The sequence below is a fragment of the Octopus bimaculoides genome, chromosome 1, assembly GCF_001194135.2.
Source record: "Octopus bimaculoides isolate UCB-OBI-ISO-001 chromosome 1, ASM119413v2, whole genome shotgun sequence".
In the NCBI taxonomy this organism is placed as follows: Eukaryota; Metazoa; Mollusca; class Cephalopoda; order Octopoda; family Octopodidae; genus Octopus; species Octopus bimaculoides.
The window spans coordinates 40,775,882-40,800,575 of NC_068981.1; the positions used below are offsets into that span (position 1 = coordinate 40,775,882).

Sequence of the window (24,694 nt, forward strand, 5' to 3'; positions counted from 1 at the left end):
CAAAGCATAGAAATCAAGCCAGACTTGACATGTTCAAGCACCAGGCTGTTAAAGCAGTGGCTCCCAAGAAACAATACTCAAATCATGACAGCCCATCTGACCCATACCAGCATAGAAAACAAAAGTAAAAATGCTGATCATGATGATGACTGCTCTTTACACAGTAATTGTGAAGGAGTTATTTTTACTGAGGTTGATCCCAGTGGCTATAAATAGAATTTGAACTGCTGACTTGGCTGTTAATATACAGAATCAGTTGAATTTTGAAAAATAGTTTAGTTTATCATTTTGGCTTTTTTTTTTTTAATATTATATTTTGCCTGTTGTAGTTTAAAAGAAATCATTTATATAAATGATGAATTTTACTTTTATGATTTTATATTACAATAAATATTTCATAATCATTTAATGTTTGCCATTTGACATTAATATTTTTTGGTTTCTTTTCAGAGTTACAGTCAATGTATTGAATCTTTTATAGAAGAAACACAAAAGGTAACTATAATTCTTACTAACGAAATATTTTAGTTATTGTTGTGGATGTTTTTATTTTTTCATTTATTTATTTTTTTTAATATCTACTCCCACATATCTTGATTTTATTATATATTTTTAACTTGACAAATCTATAAGCAATGTGATTTGCATTTTTATATTAACTTCATTTAAAAAATTATATTCTCTTATTCATTTCTGTATTCGGTATGCAATTTTCTTGATATGAACTTGTGCTGAAACAGATTTTGTTATATCTTGGAAGGGTCATTATACCAATAATAAATACACACACTGATTCTACTTCACAATCAAACAATTAATTGGTTGAAGGTTAACAAATCAACTAATAATGAAAATAGAGTGAAATAGAATCAGTGTGCTTGACATAATGATCCTCCAAAGATACAGCAAAATTTTCTGATTCTTTTCTGATAGCAGCTTTCTATTGATATTATTTTTAGCATCAGTTTTACAATAATTTTTTCCATGGTGGCACAGTTGGATGTGTTTGCAACACAACAGCCTTCTTAAATCTCTCTAGTCTACATCTGATGTCTTTGTTACCACATTAAGTATTGTTTCTTACTATACTATTATTTATAATTTGGACATGTATAGATACCAGCCAATATTAAGGTCACAGATCAAACTGTTTGAATTTTCTTTGTGTTCTGCACCATAAAAGATAACATAAAATATCAGAAAATGTCAAATCTATATAACATTTGTGGTAGTGTAGATTAACCTATATTTTTAGATTTAACAAAACGACCTTTTCCTTATCTTGGTATTTTATTATCTATCATTATTTCTTTCTTTTTTTTTTAATCATCTGATATTAATTTTTAGCAACAGAAGCAGTATTAGTACCAAAGACAATCTTTAAAGACAACTTAACATGGATGTTTTGTTAGGACACTAAATACTACATTATTAGCCTTGCAAGAGCCTCTCATATAAGCACTCGGTGCATGAAAGCACACACACAAAACATAAGCAAGAATCATCTGTTATGGATGCCAGAACTATCCAATATATACACACACCACACATACATTTACTGTAGTGGGATAGGTTTTACAAATCATGACATTTGCATATTTCTGGAGTAATTCTTTTTGCAGCTAGACATTCTTCTTACATCCTAAACACTCAACTCTAAAATTATTGTGAAACTTTCTGTCAGATATATGTTATACTGAGACAGCTGTATGTTTAGCTAATGACCACAGTCCAATATCCCTAGTATTACAGTTTGAACTTATGAATATGAGGTTCAGTAAACCTTTTACGATACAGTTTTTTTTAAAATTTAATTGTTCATTTATTTTAATTAGTTGACCTAATTGACATTTCTCACTTGCATATCATATTTCACTCCCTCTCTCTCACTCACACACGCACATTGAGACCTAAGTGCAGTTTTTTGGAAGCTTGACCAGAATTAAGATTTCTCTCTTTTTTTTTTTTTTTTGGTGGAGGTCAGTTTCCATTTTTACTCCATAGCCAAGGGAGGAAGGTCAGGATTCATGCACTCTTTATTTTTCAATGTTTCTGTGACTATTAGGTACAAAAGAGGAAATTATCCTCAAACTAAGCAATGGTTTAACACTCAGAATGCAGTCAACTGGAACAAATATTACAAAGTATCTTATCTGATATTCTAATAAATCTCTCACTCCACTGCCATATAGTTGTTTTAGCCTTTCTCTTTCCACCTCCTTTTCATCCCTCCATCTGGTTCTTAGTTTTTTTCTTCTCTTCCTGTATCTTTGTAATCTGTCTTTCTCTCCTCGTTGGTCTGCTCTTTGCCAGTGATTCTCCACTCCCTGTTGTTTCCAGTCCTAATCTTTTTCCTTCCCGATAGATTATATTTGCCAAGTTCTCAAGCTTTTGTTCATCATCCCCTTTGAATTTGGTGGTCATTCTTGCTACCTCGTTGTCGTATTTCTTATAACTCGCTGCATCATTTTCCTTCGGTCACTTAATCTTTAGCTTCTTCATGCTTATCTCAATGGATAGAGTTTATAAACTCTCCATGCAGCCTTCAAAAATGATAACCTCAACCCTACCAGCTCATAAAAACCCCGAAGAAGTTCTACCCCATATAGTAAGAATATTACTTTTTTCTTAGCATTTAACCATATTCTGTGCTATGGGATAGCACAGAAACATGTAGGTTTTTTTAAAATTCTTTTTGAGCTTTACAACTTATAATCAATTTATTTGTATTGTAATGTTTTTAAAAATTTTTCAACATTTTTTTAACATACAAATAAATTTTTCACACATCCAATTCTTTTCATTTTCTCTCCTTCATTATATATATGTGTGTGTGTGTGTGATGAATCTTGCAGGCATGAAGTGGATTCGATCCACCATAGCCAAATTTAAATTAACAGTTCAACAGAACTTTTCTCACAGTAAAACAATAGTTTTTCTGTGACAGCAGTTTTACATTTGCCAGATTGCCTTAGCTAGGCCAAAATAATGTCTTCACCATTTGACCCTTCTAACTTCTCCTAGACCACCAAAAGCTAGAATTAAGATAACAAGTACCACCAACTAAATCCATTGTTCTCAACGATATGTCTATCCTTCTGGATAGTTATAAAAGCAAGAACCCCAAGCAAAGATCAGTTAGTCACTTGGTGACGACTGAGTTAGTCGGCTCGTGACAGCTCAATCAGTTAGTTAATGAATGACAAACTCGAGTCAGAGACAGCTACCATCAGGTAGGGAGCAGAACGCTAGAATCATGATCCGAAGCAAAGTAGCTACTAAAGACTTGTCAAATGGAGAATTGAAATTTACTGTCAGCAGCTATGAGACCCAACTTCCCACACTCTCTCACTTTCACTAACTCACTTTGTCTTCTCTGCACATTACCATATCTCTCTCTATGGTTTACTACTACAATACAAGCACACAGGCCGAAATTAACTTTTTTACTTCACACACTCTAGAATTTTATCACCTCCCCATTGAGGCAAGGTATATTCAATGTAGCGGTAAATAAATATTTTCTTCACAACTTCAATCACTGTTCTTTCATCTTTATATAATAGCAATCAATGGAGAACTAATCCTTACAAACAGATTACATCTATCCTGCTGTGTATCAACTATCGTTTATCATATTATTGCTTACTAGGCAGCGAGCTGGCAGAAACGTTAGCATGCCGGGCGAAATGCTTAGCGGTATTTCGTCTGCCGCTACGTTCTGAGTTCAAATTCCGCCGAGGTCAACTTTGCCTATCATCCTTTCGGGGTCGATTAAATAAGTACCAGTTACTCACTGGGGTCGATATAATCGACTTAATCCGTTTGTCTGTCCTTGTTTGTCCCCTCTGTGTGTAGCCCCTTGTGGGCAGTAAAAAAAATAAAAATAAAAATATTATTGCTTACTAATTAATTTCATCCATTACACACATATATATATATATACACACACACACACACACACGCACACATCAGGATTCTTTCAGTTTCCATCTACCAAATCCACTCACAAGGTTTTGGATGGTCCAAGGCTATACTAGAAGACATTTGCCCAGGGTCAGTAATGTTACTATGCCTAGAAAAAGAATATTTACATAAAATTCGTTATCAGTAACAGAAGCAGTAGTATTCCAAGGTACCATTCTGTACATCTTTTTAGCTCTACATGTCTATGTGAGAAGCTTCTTCAAGATGAATACCGCAGTAGTGTGGGTCTTCTAAACTATATCCATGTTAAGTAAGATTTACACAAAATCCTCCACTTGACATTTTTGCCAAAAGAATTTCATTATATAATTGAATTTTCTAACATTTCAATCCATTTTTACTTATTTTGATTCAAGTTAATGATTTCTTATTTATATTTCAGGGATGCTTCACATCAGATGATATCTTTGATGAGATTCTGCCACTGTGTACCAAAACAAATGAATTAATCAACAGCGTTTTTGCCAATCCTGAAATTGTAATGGGGAAATTAGTACAAAAAATCTATCTTGGTAAACTTCAGGTAATGTAAATAATCTCCTTAATATATAAAGCAGCTACATTTTTATTATATCGTCATAATCATTTTCATTTTTTGTTCACTCTCCATGCTGGAATGGGTTGGACTTTTGTCATGCCTGTACCAGCAAAAGAAAAACATGTAAAATGATGCAGACATTAAATGCTAGCATGGAAAGCGGACGGTAAATGATGATCATGATGATGTGTATGTATCATCATCATCATTTAACGTCCATTGTCCATGCTGGCATGGGCTGGACAGTATGACCGGGCTGGCATGCTGAAAAGCTGCACCAGACCCCATTCTGATTTGGCATAGTTTTCTACGGCTGGATGCCCTTCCTAACTCCAACCACTCCGAGAGTGTAATGAGTGCTTTTACATGCTACCGGCACTGGTGCCATTTGCATGACACCAGTATCTACCATGACTTCAATTTTGCTCAACTAAATGGGTCTTCTTCTCAAGCACAACATAAGGCCAAATGTCTTGGTCATTGCCTCTGTGAGGCCCAACACTCGAAAGAAACTCAGCCAGAATATACTAGAATCAATTTAATCTTTTTCATAAAAAGATTGGCTACATACTTACTCAAGAGAAATCAATAATATATTTCATGCTTATTCTAGAACAATTGAGAGATGATGTACTTGGCTATTATCAAAAAACTTTTCAAAAACACACTTAAGATTTTAAAAATTACAACTTAAAAACAAAATTTCTTGTAGGTTATCTTTTTAATTAACTATATTTTTGTTAACTTTCCAGGAAACTATTTCTAAAAAGTTGGACAGCCAGACTGACCCTGAGCAGTATTTAACTAATTTATATGATCTTTATACAAGGTAATCTTATTCATTATTTTACCCTTCTTTTCTTCAAAATAATAATTTTCTGGGCTTAATTTTTGGTATATTTATATCCACACTTTATTTTGATTGATTTCATCTCCACTCATCATCTTTGAATGTATATATAACCACTGTTTTGATTTGATCTGGTAACCTTTATTTTTGAAATAAATGTAATAATGTTATTCTACATTATAAACATTGAATTGAAACCCAAAAGAAACCCAGCTAACTGACAGGGCACAAATTATATATCTAATCTTTTTAGGGCAACAACATTACATTAGAGAACATCTACCATTCTGTATCAAATTTTATTTTATAATTTATTTTTGCTTTTTTAACTGTACTTTCAGTAAGGCTCTCTCTCTCTCTCTCTCTCTCTCTCTCTCTCTCTCTCTCTCTCTCTCTCTCTCTCTCTCTCTCTCTCTCTCTCTCTCTCATATTTCATTAAAAACATAGTTAATTCCTATGAATAATAATATTTTCATTGACTAAGCTGACGAAACTATATGTAACTACCTGTCAACAAATCGCAAGGGCATCTATTTACAATTAGTGTTTAAAAGGTCAACTCTTGATGCCAAGCACTGATAGCGTGAAAAACACATTCTTTTTAGTTTTAAACGAAAGCTAGTACTGTTTATAAAAAAGATACTTCCAGCAATAATTAGTATGTAACACAAAGTGGATAACTAATTTTCACTTAGTTATAAGGAAGCTGCTGTAAAGCAAATCTTATACCAAAAGTTCTGTGTATCTGAATAAAACAATTTTTCTACTACTCTTATTTTTGCTATTTTAAATTGATTCTTTTGTTTGTTATTTTTCAGGACAGCTAAGTTATCAAATGACCTATCCAAGTTCAAATTGAGTAATGACAGTTCTTTTCTAAATAAACAGAAAAAAAGTATTTTTCACAAACATCTTGAAGCATATATAAGGTAAGGCTTTAGAATTATTATTTAGTTCTCTCTATTTATCCTTCCCTACCATTATTATTATTATTGTTGAATTAGATGATATGCTAATCATAGTTGGGGTTTCTAATGTTATTGCCTCATGATTTTAATATTTATTTTCCCATGGGTTGGTTGGGTCTGCAGCACAACATATCATTAGAGTTAATCCATCACTCAGTTTAACAGCACTTCCTGGTCATGGATTCTTCTCTGTCGCAAGCATTTGGGGCTAGCATTCTGCTTTAAGTACAACTTCCTCCTCTCTTCTCACCATTTTCAAAGACCCTGGAAAGATCATAAGCTCAGCCCTTTCTCTTGTAACTAGGTCATAAAAATTATTTTTTAAATCCTGCATCATTATCTCATTGGGTTCATACATCCTGAGATCTGTTTCACCATTTCCAGCGTTTTCCTCAGTTTTTAGATAATTGTTTAAACTAAATATTCAAACATAAATATAACTTCACAATACACAAGATCAAATTGATGTAATGATTTTTTTATTTTTATTTTAGCCATGAAATTAAATTTCTGCATGAACGCAGTTCATTATTATTGCAAAGATATTATAATAGTAAAAACCATCAAAAAAAGAAAATTCAGTCTGGTGGGTAAGTTTTCCATTAATTGTTACAGGATTTTATCTAAGTTTACATTTGTCCTTGTATAGACTGTGCAGCTTTCTTTCCATTGATTTCTAACACTGGTACAAAGCAAGAAGTTTTGGGAGAGTTTTGGGAAGTATCTTTTTTATAACTGATACTTATTTGTTGGTCCCCACAAGGATGAAAGGTAAGGTCAGCCTTGGTATGATTTGAGCTAAACAAAGGAATGTAACTAAATGTCACAAGGCATTTAACCCAACTCATCACTGCTTGTGCTTTTGTTTATTAGATAGTCTGAGAAGAGAAGTGATCATTGCTTTATCAATTCCTCAAAGACTAAAAGAGGAGTAAGAAACTGAGATTAACACTATTAGTATTTAGTGCCCTCAATTGGCACTCATCTTTTTCTTGCTTATTATGCACAGAAAGAGCATAAATGTGAAAATACACCCTCCCAGATGTGTGAGCAGTTCTCACTCTTATAGAAACATCCTTATGTTCTGAAGAGGATTCCTGAAACTTCATCATTATTATCGCTCTTGGGACACTGAAGTTTGAATCAAGCATGTTGTGGTACTTCAACCACTCATCAGTAGGTTGCAATGAAATTTTAAAAAGAAATATGCATTACACAAATACATATTATGGAGGCATTGTTTTACAGCCAAATGCCCTTCCTTTCTTGTCACTAACTCATTCCTGTTTTTCAAGTAACAGAGCTTTCACTCTTCTTTGAAAGTAGAGATACCAGATGATTTGTTGTTAACAACTAACTTTCAAAAAACGCCAACTATAGCTCAGCAGTTTTCCATGCAGGGCACAGAATGCAAAGATTCACACTTAGCAAACACACGCAGACACATATATATATATATATATACAAATGGCTTTGTAAAGTTTCCATCTATCAAAGGCATTGATTGACCCTGGGATAGTGTAGAAAACACTTTGAACTGCTTAAATACACTGCCATGCCTGCCCCTTCAAGTATATGTGTTTGTCTTTGTGTGTATGCATGCCCACACACACACATACACACTCACTCACTCACTCACTCACTCCACAAAAACAAAATATACTCAGGAAAGATGTGGTTAACAACCAGATTTCTTTCTTTTTTTTTTTTTTTTGCATTTGCCTGTAAATATAGACATTTGTTTTGTAGTAAATATATTTTTAGCATCAATTGTGATGTTGCTCTATTTTTCCCTTCTAGCTTCCGGAGAGAATTTCAGGCTGTGATTAATACTGTAAATATCAATATTGGGCCAACCATTGAAAATTACGGAGGTGAAATATTTCTCTCACAAGAATTAGCAATGAATATTTTACAGGAAACAAAGTTAGCTTTTAAGCGCTGCAAAGTTGTAAGTACATTTTTACATTAATTAATTTTGATTTATCTTTTACTAGTTTCATTCATTAGACTGCAACCATGCAGGGACACCACCTTGAAGAATTTTAGTCAGGCAAATCAACTTTAGTACTTATTTCTTTTTTGAAGCCTTGCTACTAATTCTGTTGATCTCTTTTGCTAAACATCTTGGTTACGGTGACATAAACACACTGACACCAGCTGTCAAGTGTTGGTGAGGGACATACAGACACAAAGGGAGAAGGCAGTCGATGGTGTGTATTTTGGAGAGATTAGAACGAATGGTGGCGTGCATAAGGTGGTAGGATGTAGTACAGAGTATGGGTAGGATGGTTGAAGCAGAGTGGAGAGTGGGGTGGAAATGGAGGCAGAAACTTCTAGGGATGAGGAGGTGATGAAGGTAGCAACTGAGAAAGGAAAGGTGACTGCAGAAGCATGTTGTTTTGAAAATTAGTAGGGAAAGGTTAATAGAAGGTTGAAAGCAGTGGAAAGGTTTTTTTTAGTTGGAGGAGGAAAGGTTTGTAATCGGGTATGATTGAAAAACGAGAAAAGAGAGAAAGGAGAAAAAAAAGAAAAAAGAGTGGGGAGAGAGAAAGGCAATAAAGACGTGATGAGGAAAAATTCAAAAGGCATGAGGAGAAAAAATGCAAATGGCGTCAGGAGAAAAAAATACAAGAGGTGGGAGAAGAAAAAAAAGGAGAGAAAGAAGGAAGAAGAGAAGACAAAAGGGAAAAAGAAAGGGAGGGAGAGAGAGGCAAGGTAACAAGTGCAGATTGAGAGAAACGACAATAGGAAAAAGCAGAAAGTACAAAAAAGTTTAGAAAAGTTCAAAAGGTTCAAACGTCATGGTGTATTGGAGTGATTTCCCATCAAAGGAAGACTCCAGTGTAATCCATGGGTAGGAGAGGTGCAGCTGAAATGTAGGAGTCCAGGTGTAGGAGAGTAGAAGAGAATCCAGGTAGAATAGTCTAAGAAAAGTTCGAAGTGGAGGTGGAGACAGGATAAAACTGGTGCGACCACAACCACATATCCTCCTTCCAGATTCCAGAAAGACAATTCATCACATCCTTGGCCAGTCACGTGTGGCGCCTCAAAGATGAAGGGACCCCATATGTTATCAAGTGAAGAACCTTAGAGCAGCTGGAGCCCTACATAAATCCCTTGTTTCCCCTCTTTTGACACACAAAAAAAAAAAGATTGTCTAAGGGTGATAACCTGTCCTCACTAACCCCGGACTATTTATTCTTTGATGATTAACTGGCCAAATGACTGTAATGGATACCTGCCTCCCAGAGGTTGAGAGTTGCATTTGTCTTCAGCTTTAGAGTCTGATGAGACGTTCATGAGGCTAAAGCCTTTGTGGATACAAACCTATTGGTCACTCTGTGACTGGACATAGAATTACTTATAAATATATATATGTATATATATGGGAGAATTTACGAAAAAAAATAACAGCAGACGAGGACAGGTGGTGTAAACAACAAAAAGATGTATTAGTTTAACATATAAATATTCATCTTTGGCAAGCAGTATTTTTATTCTTCTTTTATTCAAATATTTAATATTATACCTATTAAGGTAGAAGTCTTGCTAACCACCTCATTATTACTGTTTTTAACAGTAATAATGCTTTCATATAGTTGCTTTTTTATATGTATGTGTGTATATATATATATATATATATATATATATAAATTTGGAATACTTACAAGAATTGTTGGATCAATTATCAGTTAGGAGTAGATTTTAGTTTTCTGCTAGTTTCAACTGATGCAAGTTATGCCCTTCTCCAATTCATTGTTATTGTTGTTATTGTTCCCAGTCAGTCCTAATTGAGTAATTCTGCAAAGAAAGGTATCCCAGCCTTGACCATTCCAATTTTTATTCAGTCATACGATATCTAATAGTACATTATCCAATGTGCTCTTCCTTTTTTAAGACAGTGTAATTGTCGAAAGATTTGGCTACTGTTTTCTTGCAGATCAAGTAATGCATAAAGATTCCCTTATTGCATTATTCCCAACTTGGTAGTATTTTAAGATATGTAAGTGTTGGGTTGGACCCTTGTCTGCTCATACTCCAAAAGTCAGTTTTTCTCTTTAAAATTTTATTTTTGCATATTGTTTTGTTGTTTATTTATGTGTGCATGTGCGTAAGGGAATATGCTTATGTTTCATAATGTTGATATATTTACTTTCAGATTTCCAGTGCATCAGACCTACCTTCAAATGCTGTCAAAATTCTAGAAACACTCATCCAATATCTTGTAATGGAACATATAGATTATGCAGTTGAATTAGGTCTACAAGGTAATGTTTTAAAGAAATTTCACCTAAAGGAAATTTTAAAGGAATTTCACTTACAAGAAATCATAACACAAACAGATTCCATGTGATAAATTCTAAAAACTCATCAGTAGTAAAATCGTTTACATTATATAATTCCAGAAACTTTGTTACACCTTCATTTATTAAGACAGGTAGATACAGAAAATAATCTTTTCTACTCTAGGCACAAGGCCCAAAATTTTGGCGGGGTGGTGGATAGTTGAGTAGATTGATCCCAGTACACAACTGGTACTTAATTTAACTTAATTTATTCACCCCAAAAGAATGAAAGGCTAAGTCAACCTTGGCGGAATTTGAACTCAGAACGTAAAGACAGATGAAATACCGCTAAGCATTCGCCTGTCATGTTAACGTTTCTTATTTCTTTATTGCCCACAAGGGGCTAAACATAGAGGGGACAAACAAGGACAGACAAAGGGATTAAGTTGATTATGTTGACTCCAGTGCGTAACTGGTACTTAATTTATCAACCCCAAAAGGATGAAAGGCAAAGTTGACCTCGGCGGAATTTGAATTCAGAACGTAGCAGCAGACAAAATACTGCTAAGCATTCGCCTGGCATGCTAACATTTCTGCCAGCTCACCACCTTAGTTACAGAAAATAATAAAGAAAGAAAGCGTAAGGAATCATACAGCAGAAAAGCAACATTTTTCTTATCTCCTTGAAAAAAAAAATTAGTATCTAAGATGGCCAAATGCTAAGTATAAATTTGTTAACTATCTCATCATCATCATCATTGTCGCGGACGTTAAACAACAACGATGATGATGATGAGATAGTTAACGAATTAATATATTTCTTTTGGTGTTCTTCACTCTTTCTTTATAAATTTTTTTCATTTACACCTGTTATTTATCAGTCTGTCTGTCCATCCATTCTTTGACTTGTATGTTGTCATAAACACAGGCATGGCTGTGTAGTAAAGAAGCTTACTTTGCAACCAGATGGTTTTGGGTTCAGTTCCATTGTGCAGCACCTTGAGCAAGTGTCATCTAATATTGCACCAAGCCAACCAATACCTTGTGAGCAAATTTGGTAGATGGAAACTGTGTGGAATTCCATCATATATATATATATGAACCTGGTGCAGCCCCTGGCCTTATCAGCCCTCATCAAACCATCCAACCCATGCCAACATGGAAAACAGACATTAAATGATGATGATGGTATCATCATCATCCTTTAACATCTGTTTTCCATGCTGGAATGGGTTGGACAGTTTGACCAGAGCTGGCAAATTGGGAAGCTACACCAGATTTTTGTCTGATTTGGCTGGATGCCCTTCCTAATGCCAACCACTTTACAGTGTGTGCTGTGTGGTTTTTAGCATGCCACTGGCACAAGTACTTTTTACTTGAATGTGTGTTTTTCTTTTGTCTCCCTCCCACCACTTAACAGGTGTTGGTTTGTTTAGCAAAAGAGACCAATAAAATATGTACCACACTTAAAAAAAACATAACTACTAGGATCAATTTGTTCTATTAAATCTTTTAAGGCTGTGCTCCAGTATGGCCACAGTCCAATGACTGAAACAAATAAAAGATATAAGTTCACATTAAGGCTTAACAACTTTGTGTTATTCTGTATTTTTCTAGCTAGAATTTTACATCCATCATTCACTGTTTTTATTCTCCCATTTCTATTATCTCATCTGACATTACATACAAAGTAGCCTAAATTTGTACTTAACCATTTTGGTAAGTACCATAGAATGGTAGTTGGTGACACAGAGCTTGAGTATGCTACCGAGTTTAAATTTCCAGGTGGAATTCATTTGCCTCAGGCCTAAACATGCCACTGTCTGGTCTTTAAATTTTTTGTAAATTCACATTATTATGAGCAAGTGTGACTATATGGCTGAGAAGTTTGCTTCCCAACCACATGTGTTTGGGTTCAGTTTTACTGCATGACACCATAGGCAAGCGTCTCCTATTATTGCTCCAAGCCAATCAATGCCTTGTGAGTAGATTTGGTTCACAGAAGCTAAAAGAAGCTCCTCATGCATGTGTGTGTATATAATTGTGTGTGTGTGTGTCCTTGTCTTGATAGTGCATAGCAGTTATAAATGATTGTCACTATCATACAAGTAGTGTCATTCATTTCCAATATTCTGTAAAAATGTGTCTGATCATGGGAAAATATTAATCTTGCTTGGTGACAGGAAAGTCATCAGACTGTAGAAAATTTGCTATAGTAAACTCTGTCCAAACCTTGCAGGCATAGAAAAATGTATGTTGAAATAATAATAATGATAATGATGATGATGATGCTGTTGCTGCCTCCCTCTTCTTCCTCCTCCTCTTCTTCATTTTTACCTACAGACATTGACTTGCTACTGTTCATGCTGCATATCAACCATAATACCATCAATCTGTGATGGCTTGCAAAGATTATAATGTATCCAAAAACTTTCCAGTGTCTTAGATGAAAGCATGAACATTGCAACTTCCTATTTACTTCCCTCTGAAACATTTCAAGTTTTGCCTGTAAATTAGTTTAGGATCAAAAGCTTAAGAATTTTTTTTTTTTTTTTTTTAACTTATTGTTCTAATAGGTCAGTGGATTACAGAATGTTACATTTTTTTCTGCCATTTGTACTGACAGCACTAAATGTAATCAGTAACATTATTATTTCCTGAACTATTCAAAGTAACACTTTCAATAAATAATATACCCAGTCATATTCTTATTCGCATCACACCACATTCATTAAATACATTCATTTAATCAGAATCCTTAACCTAGAGACGCTATAGGTGCATGGCAAGAGTACATTCGTTCATTAATAATTTTCTATTACAGCTATTCCATTGGCTGATGCAAGGACCCTTCCTGAGATATATTTCTTCGATGTCACTGGTCAGGCAAACACTCTTTTCCATCTTTTTGAAAAGCAATTTATGGACAGTTTAGTACCATTGGTTCTGTAAGTATTAATCAAATATAACTGAACCTTTCTTATGAATTGTATTTTATTGTATTTTACAAATAATATCCAGGTTCATTAAGTAACTTCTCATATTTTTTAAGTATTAGTTTTAAAATCTTTGGCTATATTTTGTTTAATTAAATTAACATATAAAAAAGCTATAAGTTTTTGCCCATTTATCAGTATGATTTCCCTTTAGTCATAACTAAATGATAGAACAGTTACTGTTATGTTCTAACTGAGTACACCATGTCATGTACTCACAAGCAGAATCTAATGGTTTATTGCTGAGACTGTCTTACATTTAACCACTACATATTAGAATATGAAGCATGATTGTCAACTAAAGAGATGCATAGTATATTTGTAGATTGCACTGACTAGTCAACTACCCATTTTCGATAGGTTTAGTCTGTCAAAGCTGATCTGCAATTACACAGTATCACTGGTAACAGTAACTAGCTAATAAGGGCAATTCTATGTAGTTGTTTAATATGCAACCACATAGAGCCTATTATTGCATTAATAGTATGGTGGAGTTAACAATTATAGTAGATCGTTTCACTTTGCTTTGCATCACTCTGAGTTGATAAAACAATATCAGTAGGCACAGACATGGCTGTGTGGTTAAGAAACTCACTTTGCAAAGTGATTTCTTCTATAGCCCAGGGCAAACCAATGACTTTTGAATAAATTTCATAGATGGAGACTGTGTAGAAGTTCATCCTATATATTGATGTGTAAGTGTTTTTGTGTCTACGTTTGTTTCCCTATCATTACTTGGCAATTATTGTTCGTTTGTTTACATCCCTATAATTTAGTGGTTTGACAAAAGAGACCGATATATTATGCACCAGACTTTACTGAGGGTCAGTTTGACTAAAGCCTTTCAAGGTGGTGTACCAACACCAAAGTACTAATACATGCTAACCTCCCCAGCATCCATACCATCTTGATGCAGTCTCAGCTTTGCTAGGCAGGGCACGTAGCTCGCATGTCAGACGATCGATTACCAAAAAGATTGCTCTTTGGCGAGCTGCAAAAAAGGGAAAGTGCTCACAAGGCAGCCAGAAGAAGCGCTTTAAGGACACACTGAAAACCTCACTAAAAGCCTTCAACATTGACCATGCAACTTGGGAGCAGTCTGCTCTAGACAGAGAAAGGTGGCGATCAGCTATCCACAAGGGTGCCAATACATGCGTGACAAATAGGACCGCTGCTGCAGAAGACCACAGACAAGCCAGGAAGAACAGAGCTAACAAACCTGTAGCAGGCAATACCATTCCCTGTCCACACTGTCAAAGACTCTTTCAGGCGCAGATTGGCCTCACTAGCCCACCTCCACTCCAGGATGACTAGATGGTCTTCATCGCATCAATGGACAAACTACCAACATTGCCACAGTCCAATAACTGAAACAAGTAAAAAATTAAAGATAAAAGTGTTCTAGATTCCAATTGAGTATAGCCTTCCCAACAAGTTTCCACACTTTCATTTGTATCCTACAGAGCAGTATTGCTATTATTGAGGCAGTGGATCAATTAAAGTAATGAAGTGCAAGGCTACCATATTTACTTGTGTATAAGTCACACTTCTAATTTAGTGTTAAATCTTGATAAAAAAATTTTCACTTTATAGGTTTAGCTTTTGCCCCATGTATAAGTCATTTCCCAGCTTTTTTCATTTAATATCAAGTATAAAATAGGGTGACAAGTAAATATGGTCATTGCTAACAGATTGAACTACTATTTGTACTCAAATCTTATGAGGATCAAGTTTATCTGTTAATTCTTCTCCAGGTCTCAGTTGGTTTATGGAGTGGCAGAACTGTTATAATAGACAAAATGTTTTATATTCTGTATTTAAATCCCATTGAAGTCAGCTTTATCTTTCATCCCTTCTCATTCAGTGAAATAAGTACCAGTCAAATACTGGGGTTGAGTATATTGACAAACCCCAGACTCCCCTCAAAATTGCTGGTCTCATGTGTATAATTTTTTTGTATAGTAAATTCTAATGACTGAGTTTTTTTCTGAAAATTCATGTCTTTTACTAATATAGGAATTTGTTAATATTTGAATATTTTACAGCTCTTCACCTAAGCATAGTACTTGTTTACAAAGGAAAAGGGAACTTCGTGATCAGCTAGAAACTAAAATTGATCTTGGTTTAGACAGGTAAATACATTTTACAGTACTAATAATGTGACAAAAATTACTGCTGTGTAAATATATATTGTTGCTATTATGCAAAAGTATCGGAAGTCCAAAACGTTGCTTTTTCAGAAAACGTAAAAATAGTTTCACCATTCCATTTTCCTTTTACACTAGCAACAGTTTCAACCTAACAATAATACTTTGTTGGATGCATAAGTCATAACTCCATGCATGTATGATACTTTCAATCAGAAATATTTTTGCAAAACTGTTGTATGTGGGACTTACTACACTTTTGAAAAATGCTAAACCATTGTACTACACTTTGACAATTTTCATATCTTGACATTTGAAGCAGCTAGAGATATGATAGTTTGAGCAAAAGAACTGGCTATTGCATCATCATCATCATCATCATCATCATTTAACATCCTCTTTCCATGCTGGCTTGACTGAGGGCTGGCAAGCCAGAAGGCTACACCAGGCTCCAATCTGATCTGGCAAAGTTTCTACAGCTGGATGCCGTTCCTAATGTCAACCACTCCGAGAGTGTACTGGGTGCTTTTTACGTGCCTATAGTAGAAAGGATTATTATTATTATTATTATTTGTTGAAGACAAGTGGCAAGGAAAGTAGTTGGGTGCAGGAAGAGTGTTGAGTAAACTAATATTAAGTGTACAATATTTGCTGGCAGAATAATCAAGTGTATCAGACAAAATGCTAGTAACGTTTCTTCTTGCTCTTTACATTCTCAGTTCAAATACTACCATGGTCCATTTTGCCTTTCAACCTTTTGGGGTCAATAAAATAAGTACCAGTTGAGCACAGGGGCCGGTGTAATTGACTTACTCTCCCTTCAAAATTGTTGGGACAACATTAGATAGAATTATTATTAATGTTATTATTGAAAGTTGATGTGACGGTTAGGTCTTTCAATATAAAGTTATTAAACTTTAGATATATCTACTCTTCTTTTAGTGGGTGTGTGTGTGTGATTTAATCTTTGATATTTCTTTTCTAGATCAATCTCTGCAATTATTGGAGCCATTCGCCATATACTTGTAGCAGAACAGAAGAAATCCGATTTCAAACCAGACTTGGAAGCAAATATGCAAATGCGTTCTGAGGTAACTGTTTACAAACGACAAAAACGTTTTCAAAAGATGTCAATAGTTTGGTTTTACTTTAGACATGGATAACCAGAACAGAGTGGGAAACAGAGAATTATGCTGGAGATTAACTCCCATACCTCTACCCTTTGTTATCTTTAGAACAAGCCTTTTATATATATTTATATAAACACATACACACTCACACACATGCACATAATTTACAAAAGTGATGACTAATACTTTCCAAGTGTTAATATTTTATATGATTACTTTTTTCTTCCTTTTGTAGGCATGTGCAAGGACTGTAATTTTCCTACACAGTCAGATTGAAAGTATTCGGCTAAGTTTAGACGGTAAAAATGTTGATGTTGTTCTTACTGAACTTGGTACACGATTCCATCGTCTAATATTTGAACATTTCCAACAATTTCAATACAACTCTTTAGGTAAGTTTGAATTCACCTTTAAATTCATTGGGGTAGAAGAGGATGTGATAGGAAGGAGACGGGGTGATGGGAGAGTGGCAAAAGTGGGAGTAATGTGTGTGAGAAAGAATGCTACTGAATAGCAACAAGGAATGTGACAGAGTAAGCCTAAACGTTTGCTTGCACTATTGACAAAATAAGGTATTGTGGTGAAGAATAAATTGAAACATTTAGCATCACCAGTTCAATTAATGTCTGTTTTCCATGCTGTATGGGTTAGACAGTTCAACAGGAGCTGGTAAGCCAGAGAACTGCATCAGGCTCTAATGTTTGATTTGACAGGATTGCTACAGCTGGATGCCTTTCCTATCACCAACCACTTTGCAGAGGCTAAAGTGATGATAACTAATATTGATGTAACTAATTATATGTTGATATAAAAATAGTAAAATTAAGGGAAAGTTGGACTTCTTTTAGGACTTGTGGGGAAATTTCCTGCTACAAAAGACAATATACTGATGTTATTATTAAGCCCCTAGGTCAACCTTGAACAAGTAGATATTTGATCAAAGGCATTTAAACCATGAACATAGGAGTATCTAGATATAAATTAGATGTCATTTCCTTAGATTAATCAGTGTTGATTTTTCTATGTAATATATGAATGATTGATTTTTGTGTTTAATTCTGTTTCAGGTGGAATGTTGGTTATCTGTGATGTCAATGAATATAGAAAAGCTGTCAAAGAATTCAAGATCCCTCTCATCAATCAGTTATTCGATAAATTACATGCTTTGTGCAACTTGCTAATGGTTGTACCAGAGACGTTGCAGCAAGTTTGTACTGAAGAGCCATTGGTAAAACAAGAAAATTTCTTTTTTCTATGTTCCGGTTTTCTGTACTGTAATTTTCTATTTATGTCTAATTTATTTGAAGCTATCCAACTGCTATTAATATCAGTGTATGTGAAGACAGAGAGAAAAAATATATTTTAAAGTTCTAATCGTGTGTGTGTGCGTATGCAAAGCATTTAAAATTTCTATAAATCACAATGCCTCTGATTACCTTTCATAGTAACTATGCATTTATAACAAAACCAGGGCTGCATCCTCAAAGAACCATTCAATTAATATACAAATCAATATGCTACAAACCACTTGTCAACCAATACTTTATATCTTACCTGTTTCTCCAACCATCGTATCAATCAGTAAAATTTCAAACTTAAACTCTGATTGTATTAATTTGACTATCTGAAATGTGTCTGCTAGAATTGCTTGATATTAACTGTTTATCAACTATGTTTGCCTCAGTGGTCTAGATCAGGGGTCCTCAACCATTTTTTACCAATGGACCACTTTTGATTCTTATTTTACTTGGGTGGACCCCCATAGCCATTCAATGTTTAAAAAATCCTATTGTATTTTTATGATTAAATATTATTAGGACTTGTGTAAAAATTGTTAAAATATTTTGTGTGTTGTGGATGTATAACCAATTTATTGCACATAAACTTTACTGGTCTGAAGCACAATTTTTTTATGGTCCCTGAAAAATTACCATGGATCCCCCCTCCCCCAATTTACTATATTGCATCTGTGGATCCCTCAAAATCTTATATGGATCCTGGTTGAGAACCCTTGGTCTTCATTAAGCATGCCAGAATTAATAAACATCAACTGTACTGACTTCACTGGAAGCTAGTTGTCTGCCAGAATTGGTACCAATTGTGTTTACCTCATTGGTCTAGAAGGTGTCTGCCAGAATTAATAAACATCATGTTTCGACTTCTCTTTTCTGAAAGTTGTCAACCAGAAATACTAAGGAAGGGCATGCAACCATAGAAACCATGCCAAAGCAAACGGTAGACCTTAGCACAATCTTCTGGCTCACCAGTTCCTATCAAACCATCCAACCCATGCCAGTGTGGAAAACAAGCATCAAATAATGATGTCAATGTATTGACTTCTCTAGGTTGGAAGGTATCTGCCAGAATCACTTGCTCAAACCTTCCTTCTGATATATTCTTTTACTAGTCTCATTTGTATATTCTATACTGGATCATCACCTTCTAGGGTATAGTCAATTATGTTGATGCCCATTGCTTATTTTATCAAAAGATAAATGGCAAAGTGTACCTGGGTAAAATTGAATTTAGAACATAAAACAACATAATCAAATACCACAAGGTACGTTGTCCGATGCTCTGTTGTTTGATAAGAACTGCTGTTTGTTTAAACTGTATGAGATTTCCAGAACTTGTTTTGTTTATAATAGAAAGGTTGCTGCACTAGTTTTCACATTCTTTCTTTCTTCTTCTTCCTCCTCCTTTTTCCTATGGCCTTGGTAATAAGCATGACAAAAACAAACATGAGATTTAGATGCAAACAGATAATGCATTTAATATCAATACAATATAAAGAGATAGTACATAAATACAATAGAATTGCAATACATATGGCAAAACAATTTCAGACATCACACTGTGTGTCAAAGGTGACATACTGGAGAAAGAGAGAGTGAGAGAAAAAGAGAGAGAGAGAGTGTGTGTGTGTGTGTGTGGATGTGTGCATGCACAGATATGCTCTCTCTCTCTCTCTCTCTCTCACACTCGCACATGCATGCACATACACATACACACATTCACATTCTCCCTCTCACACACACACACACACACACACACACACACACACACACACACACACACACACACACACACACACACTGTCTCACCCCATTTTTGTTTCTCTTTGTAGACTGAAATTACTCATGAAATACTTTGAAAATTTAAATTTTTGGTGAATAGGAGAGGAAAAATGATAAAAGTACTCGAAATAAAGTTTTAATGAACTATGTAACTGCCTACAAATAATCTAGGTTAAAACAGATAAATCTATGCAAATCATTATGCTGATAGTGAACATAATAAAATTTCTGAGAAAACTAGTTATTTTTCATTTACACATCAAGCATATTATTAAGATTTCAATATTTTCTTCATGTACTAACCCATTTTTCTTTCTATTTCAGGCTGGACTTGACAAATCTGTTATTTTGGCCTTTGTACAACTTCGTGTTGATTTCCGATCATCTAAGTTGGCATCATTACTAAAATAAATTCTGTATTTTCCATGGCTGTTATATACACATGCAATCTTACTATTTAATTCTCTACTATAATATTCTTTCAGCAATATATATATTTGCATGTACAAACTTCAAGAGATTATAGTGAATCTAAGTTTGAAACAAAAATTGTCCAGCTTTTAAACATGTGTTGTAGATATTTAACATTTGTGAGAGCCTGTGTATTTCATGCGTACCAGTTGTACACTTTTTAAGAAAAGTTACTAATAAAATCAATAAAGAAATATTTTAAAAATAAAGAGTTTTTAAATAAAATATTTCAATTTACAGCAGTACATTCTACTCATTATTTTGTAAGGAAACATTTGCTTATTGTTAAAAAATGTTGATTTCTTATACTGTTAAAACTTTATTTAAATTTAAAACCATCCATTATGACATTTTATTAAAGTTTCTCTATTGTATTTTACACCATAAATACCACTGTATATTGGCTTATTTATTCATATTAAAGTGTTCGATAATTATACATTTTATCTATTCTTTTTAACTTTTATCAAGATGAAAGATTATGAGTTGACAAATTATGTACAAGACTTAATGCCATGTTAATGTATTAATTTCATTCCTTTAAGTTTGAGTGTAGGCCCAACATTGCTTTACATCTTCTTGTTGATAAACTACTACATGTTTATCTTCATGTTAGCTATGATTGAAGACATTCTGCCTTTGACTGTCCCACTTTTTTGATTATTCAAATTCTGTGGCTTAAGTAGCCCTTAAGTGCATAGTAAGGTTTAGTTGGAGTGCATGAGCAAGTTGTTTCACCCTAAGATAAAATGTCTTTGAATGGCTGAGTTCCTTTTGAGTGTTGGGCTTCACAGAGGCAATGACTGAGACCTTTGGCATTATGCTGTGCTTAAGAAGACCCATCAAGCCGAGCAAAATCGCAGTTATGGCAGATACCGGTGTCACGCAAATGGCACCCATGCCGGTGACACATAAAAGCACCCATTACACTCTCGGTGTGGTTAGCATTAGGAAGGGTATCCAACCATAGAAAACCATGCCAAATCAAACTGAAGTCTGGTTCAGCCTTCCAGCTTACCAGCCCTGATCAAACTGTCCAACCCATGCCAGCATGGACAACGGACATTAGATGATGAATGTGCATTATTGGGCCCTTCACTCAAAACATGATGTAAAGTGGCTGGCATTCAGAAGGGCCTCCAGCTGTAGAAACCATACCAAAGCAGACATTGGAGCACAATGCAGTCCTCAAACCTATCGGATCCTGTCAAATCATCCAACCCATGCCAGTATAGAAGATGGCCATTAAAAGATGATAATTATTATAATGATAACTATTGCAATTTAGCTGTGAGTGAACCATTTGAGCTTTCATGATTGTTGGGTACAGTGCAACATTATTTAGAAGAGGGATCTCCTACTTAGCTGTCTCATTTAGGTCCCTGGTAAAGCATATTTGAGACTAAGTGTAGTCAGAACAGAACTGGTAGAGATCTGACCAGTTAATTAGCATGAAATACCCGAGGGTTCAGACATCAGAGATTGTTGAAAGGCAAACTTGCTTGGTTTAAGCTTAGACATGACAGGTATGTTGCCTAACCTTAAATCATAATCTTGGCCTTAACTGTACTGTCTTTTCCATTATGTACAAAAAGTACTATCCTTGATCAAGGAAAGTACTTCAAAAAATTGTATTGGTATCTTTTATAGAAGATTGTATTTTTATTTATAGGTTTAAATGTTTTGTTTTCCCCCATCTCCACCCTTCCCCCAACAAATCTACTCAGATTTAATGATCAACTGATTAGCTATTCAGTTCATGTTTTTAAAATGTCCTTTGTGAGATATATTTTATACATTAAAGTCATGCATGACCTATGCAAATAATCAGTTTACAGTACACAACAAAGAAGTTAATTTTATTATTATTGTTCACACAAATATACTTTTGTCCTTTCTTTTTTCCAGTTTTATAAAAGTTTGATGTCTCTTAGGAAGTTATTTAATCCCTGTGGAAAATTAAAAATCTATAACTAAAATTAATGACTTGCTCAGCATTTAATTAAATATTCTTTTACTATCAAATCTATTAGTATAAAGTTCACTTTATTTCCTTTTTTTTTTTATGTTTCATGAAGAGAGATCTGATGATAATAGCAAATCTGGCTAAGATAACCCTGGCAAAGAAAATGTTTTAATGTCATTTAAAAAAACCATTAATTATTCTAAGAATGAAGGGTGTTTTTAAATCCCTATCATACTTTGGTGAAATAGCGAGGGGATAACATAGTGACATTAAAGCTGGATGATGATAGTTGGCAGAGATACATGAACAGTAAAACAGGTTCAGTAAATGTATTTTTGATGAAGAAGAAGAGTCTGGTGATGGAACAACATAGAAATGATGGAAAAAGAGAAACAATTGCATAAATAAAAAGCTAAGACCATTGCACTAATAAAAGACACAAAACGAGCTTGATAAATATCAAAGATGGTAGTGTTGCTGATGGGAAGATTGTCAGTATATGAGCCTAGTAGCTGTGAGAATAATAAAAAAGTATATTTTCAAATATACATTGAATTGAACAAAAATCCCATATTGCTTAAGAATGTTGTTACCAATTAGGAATTCAGAGACAGTAAGTTAGTTGAGATTTGGAAGCTTTTTTGTTTACGCAGGTTAATTTATCAATTCTTTGATTGCTTTTTTTAATTCACACAATTAAAATACAACTATTACCAATTAAGTAGCGACAACTCCCTCTTGTTCATCATAGTCCTCCAGGCAATAACAGAGGAATTTAAGAGAGGCTGCCCCTGCAAGCTCCTCTATAATGATGACCTTGTTCTTATAGCTGGATCACTATCAGAACTAGAGAAGAAATTTCAGGTGTGGAAGCATGGTCTAGAATCAAAGGGTCTTTGAGTAAAGCAGACAAATCACAAATCCCTTTAGGTAGATGGTCCTGCTCAATATGTAGAAAGGCATAGGTAGAAACTCCATAAAATGTACTCTCCTTCATTTTTTACAATGCTCTACCATCTATCTGGTAGACTTGCAAGGCCCCTTCTCCAAAATTCACTTGTCCGTGATGAAAAATACTCCTCCAGTACTGTTCTGACCTCGTCTACAGAATTCATATATTTTCCGTCCAAACGATTTTGAAGACAGCGGAATAAATGCTAATCAGATGGGGCAATGTCGACAAATATGGTGGATGGAACATTGTTTCCTATTCAAACTGCTCCAGCCTTTGGAATGTCATCCTCATTGTATGTGGTTGAGCATTAGATTCAGAAAGTTTATGAGGGACTCATTGACCCAATTGCTGACATTTCTGATGGCACACAGGTGTCGTTGAATGACCAAATCCAAGCTTCTCTGCTAGCTCCTCAACAGTTACAATGGGATTTTGTAGCATCAGGGTTTGCAGGACATCCTCATTGAGCTCCACAGATCTTCCAGGATAAGGCTCATCTTCTAGGCTGTAGTTTCTGGCTCTGAATTTCTGGAACCACCGTTAACTCTGGCTTACACATATTATCCAATCCCCATATACTGCATTAATATTCCTCACACTTTCCATTGCGTTGTTGCCTTTATTGAACTCATAAAGCAAAATATGCCAAATATGTCCCTTTGAAAAAATAACTGTTAAAATCAAACTGCACTCTTCAAAACTTGTACTAAGAATAAGGACAAGGTAAAATTACTACCTGCATTTATAACAAGTTGATGCAGGTAGTTTATCCCGTCCCCCTCCAACTTTTAGTTCAAGCAATTGAAAAAACTGAACGTGTGTGTGTGTATGTGTAATATTTCATATACATATATGATGAATTTATATAAACATATGTTATGTATGTATAGATAGATAGATAAGACAGACAGATAGATGCCAGCATGGAAGGCAGATGTTAGGTGATGATGATGAGGTTATATATGTATCATCATCATCATCATCATCGTTTAACGTCCGCTTTCCATGCTAGCATGGGTTGGACGATTTGACTGAGGATTGGTGAAACCAGATGGCTACACCAGGCTCCAATCTGATTTGGCAGAGTTTCTACAGCTGGATGCCCTTCCTAATGCCAACCACTCAGAGAGTGTAGTGGGTGCTTTTATGTGTCACCCGCACGAAGGCCAGTCAGGCAGTACTGGCAACGGCCACGCTCAAAATGGTGCATTTTATGTGCCACCCGCACAAGAGCCAGTCCAGGGGCACTGGCAACGATCTCACTCGAAGATCCCACGAAGGCCAGCCAGGCGGTACTGGCAACGATCACGCTCAAAATGG

General features: G+C 34.8%; 1 protein-coding gene across 1 annotated transcript in view; it reads left to right on the forward strand.

Moving 5' to 3' along the window:
* Positions 1-20,897, forward strand: part of LOC106871180 (exocyst complex component 5) — a 30,990-nt gene extending 10,093 nt beyond the window's left edge. Inside the window, exons 7-19 of the mRNA XM_014917515.2 lie at positions 451-495; positions 4,370-4,510; positions 5,278-5,354; positions 6,194-6,304; positions 6,838-6,933; positions 8,144-8,294; positions 10,506-10,614; positions 13,457-13,580; positions 15,674-15,760; positions 16,761-16,866; positions 17,141-17,297; positions 17,973-18,133; positions 20,307-20,897. Coding sequence (XP_014773001.1) covers positions 451-495; positions 4,370-4,510; positions 5,278-5,354; positions 6,194-6,304; positions 6,838-6,933; positions 8,144-8,294; positions 10,506-10,614; positions 13,457-13,580; positions 15,674-15,760; positions 16,761-16,866; positions 17,141-17,297; positions 17,973-18,133; positions 20,307-20,393 — 1,452 coding nt within the window. The 3' untranslated portion in view covers positions 20,394-20,897. The remainder of the gene's footprint in view (positions 1-450; positions 496-4,369; positions 4,511-5,277; positions 5,355-6,193; positions 6,305-6,837; positions 6,934-8,143; positions 8,295-10,505; positions 10,615-13,456; positions 13,581-15,673; positions 15,761-16,760; positions 16,867-17,140; positions 17,298-17,972; positions 18,134-20,306) is intronic.
* The last annotated feature ends 3,797 nt before the right edge of the window (positions 20,898-24,694 follow it).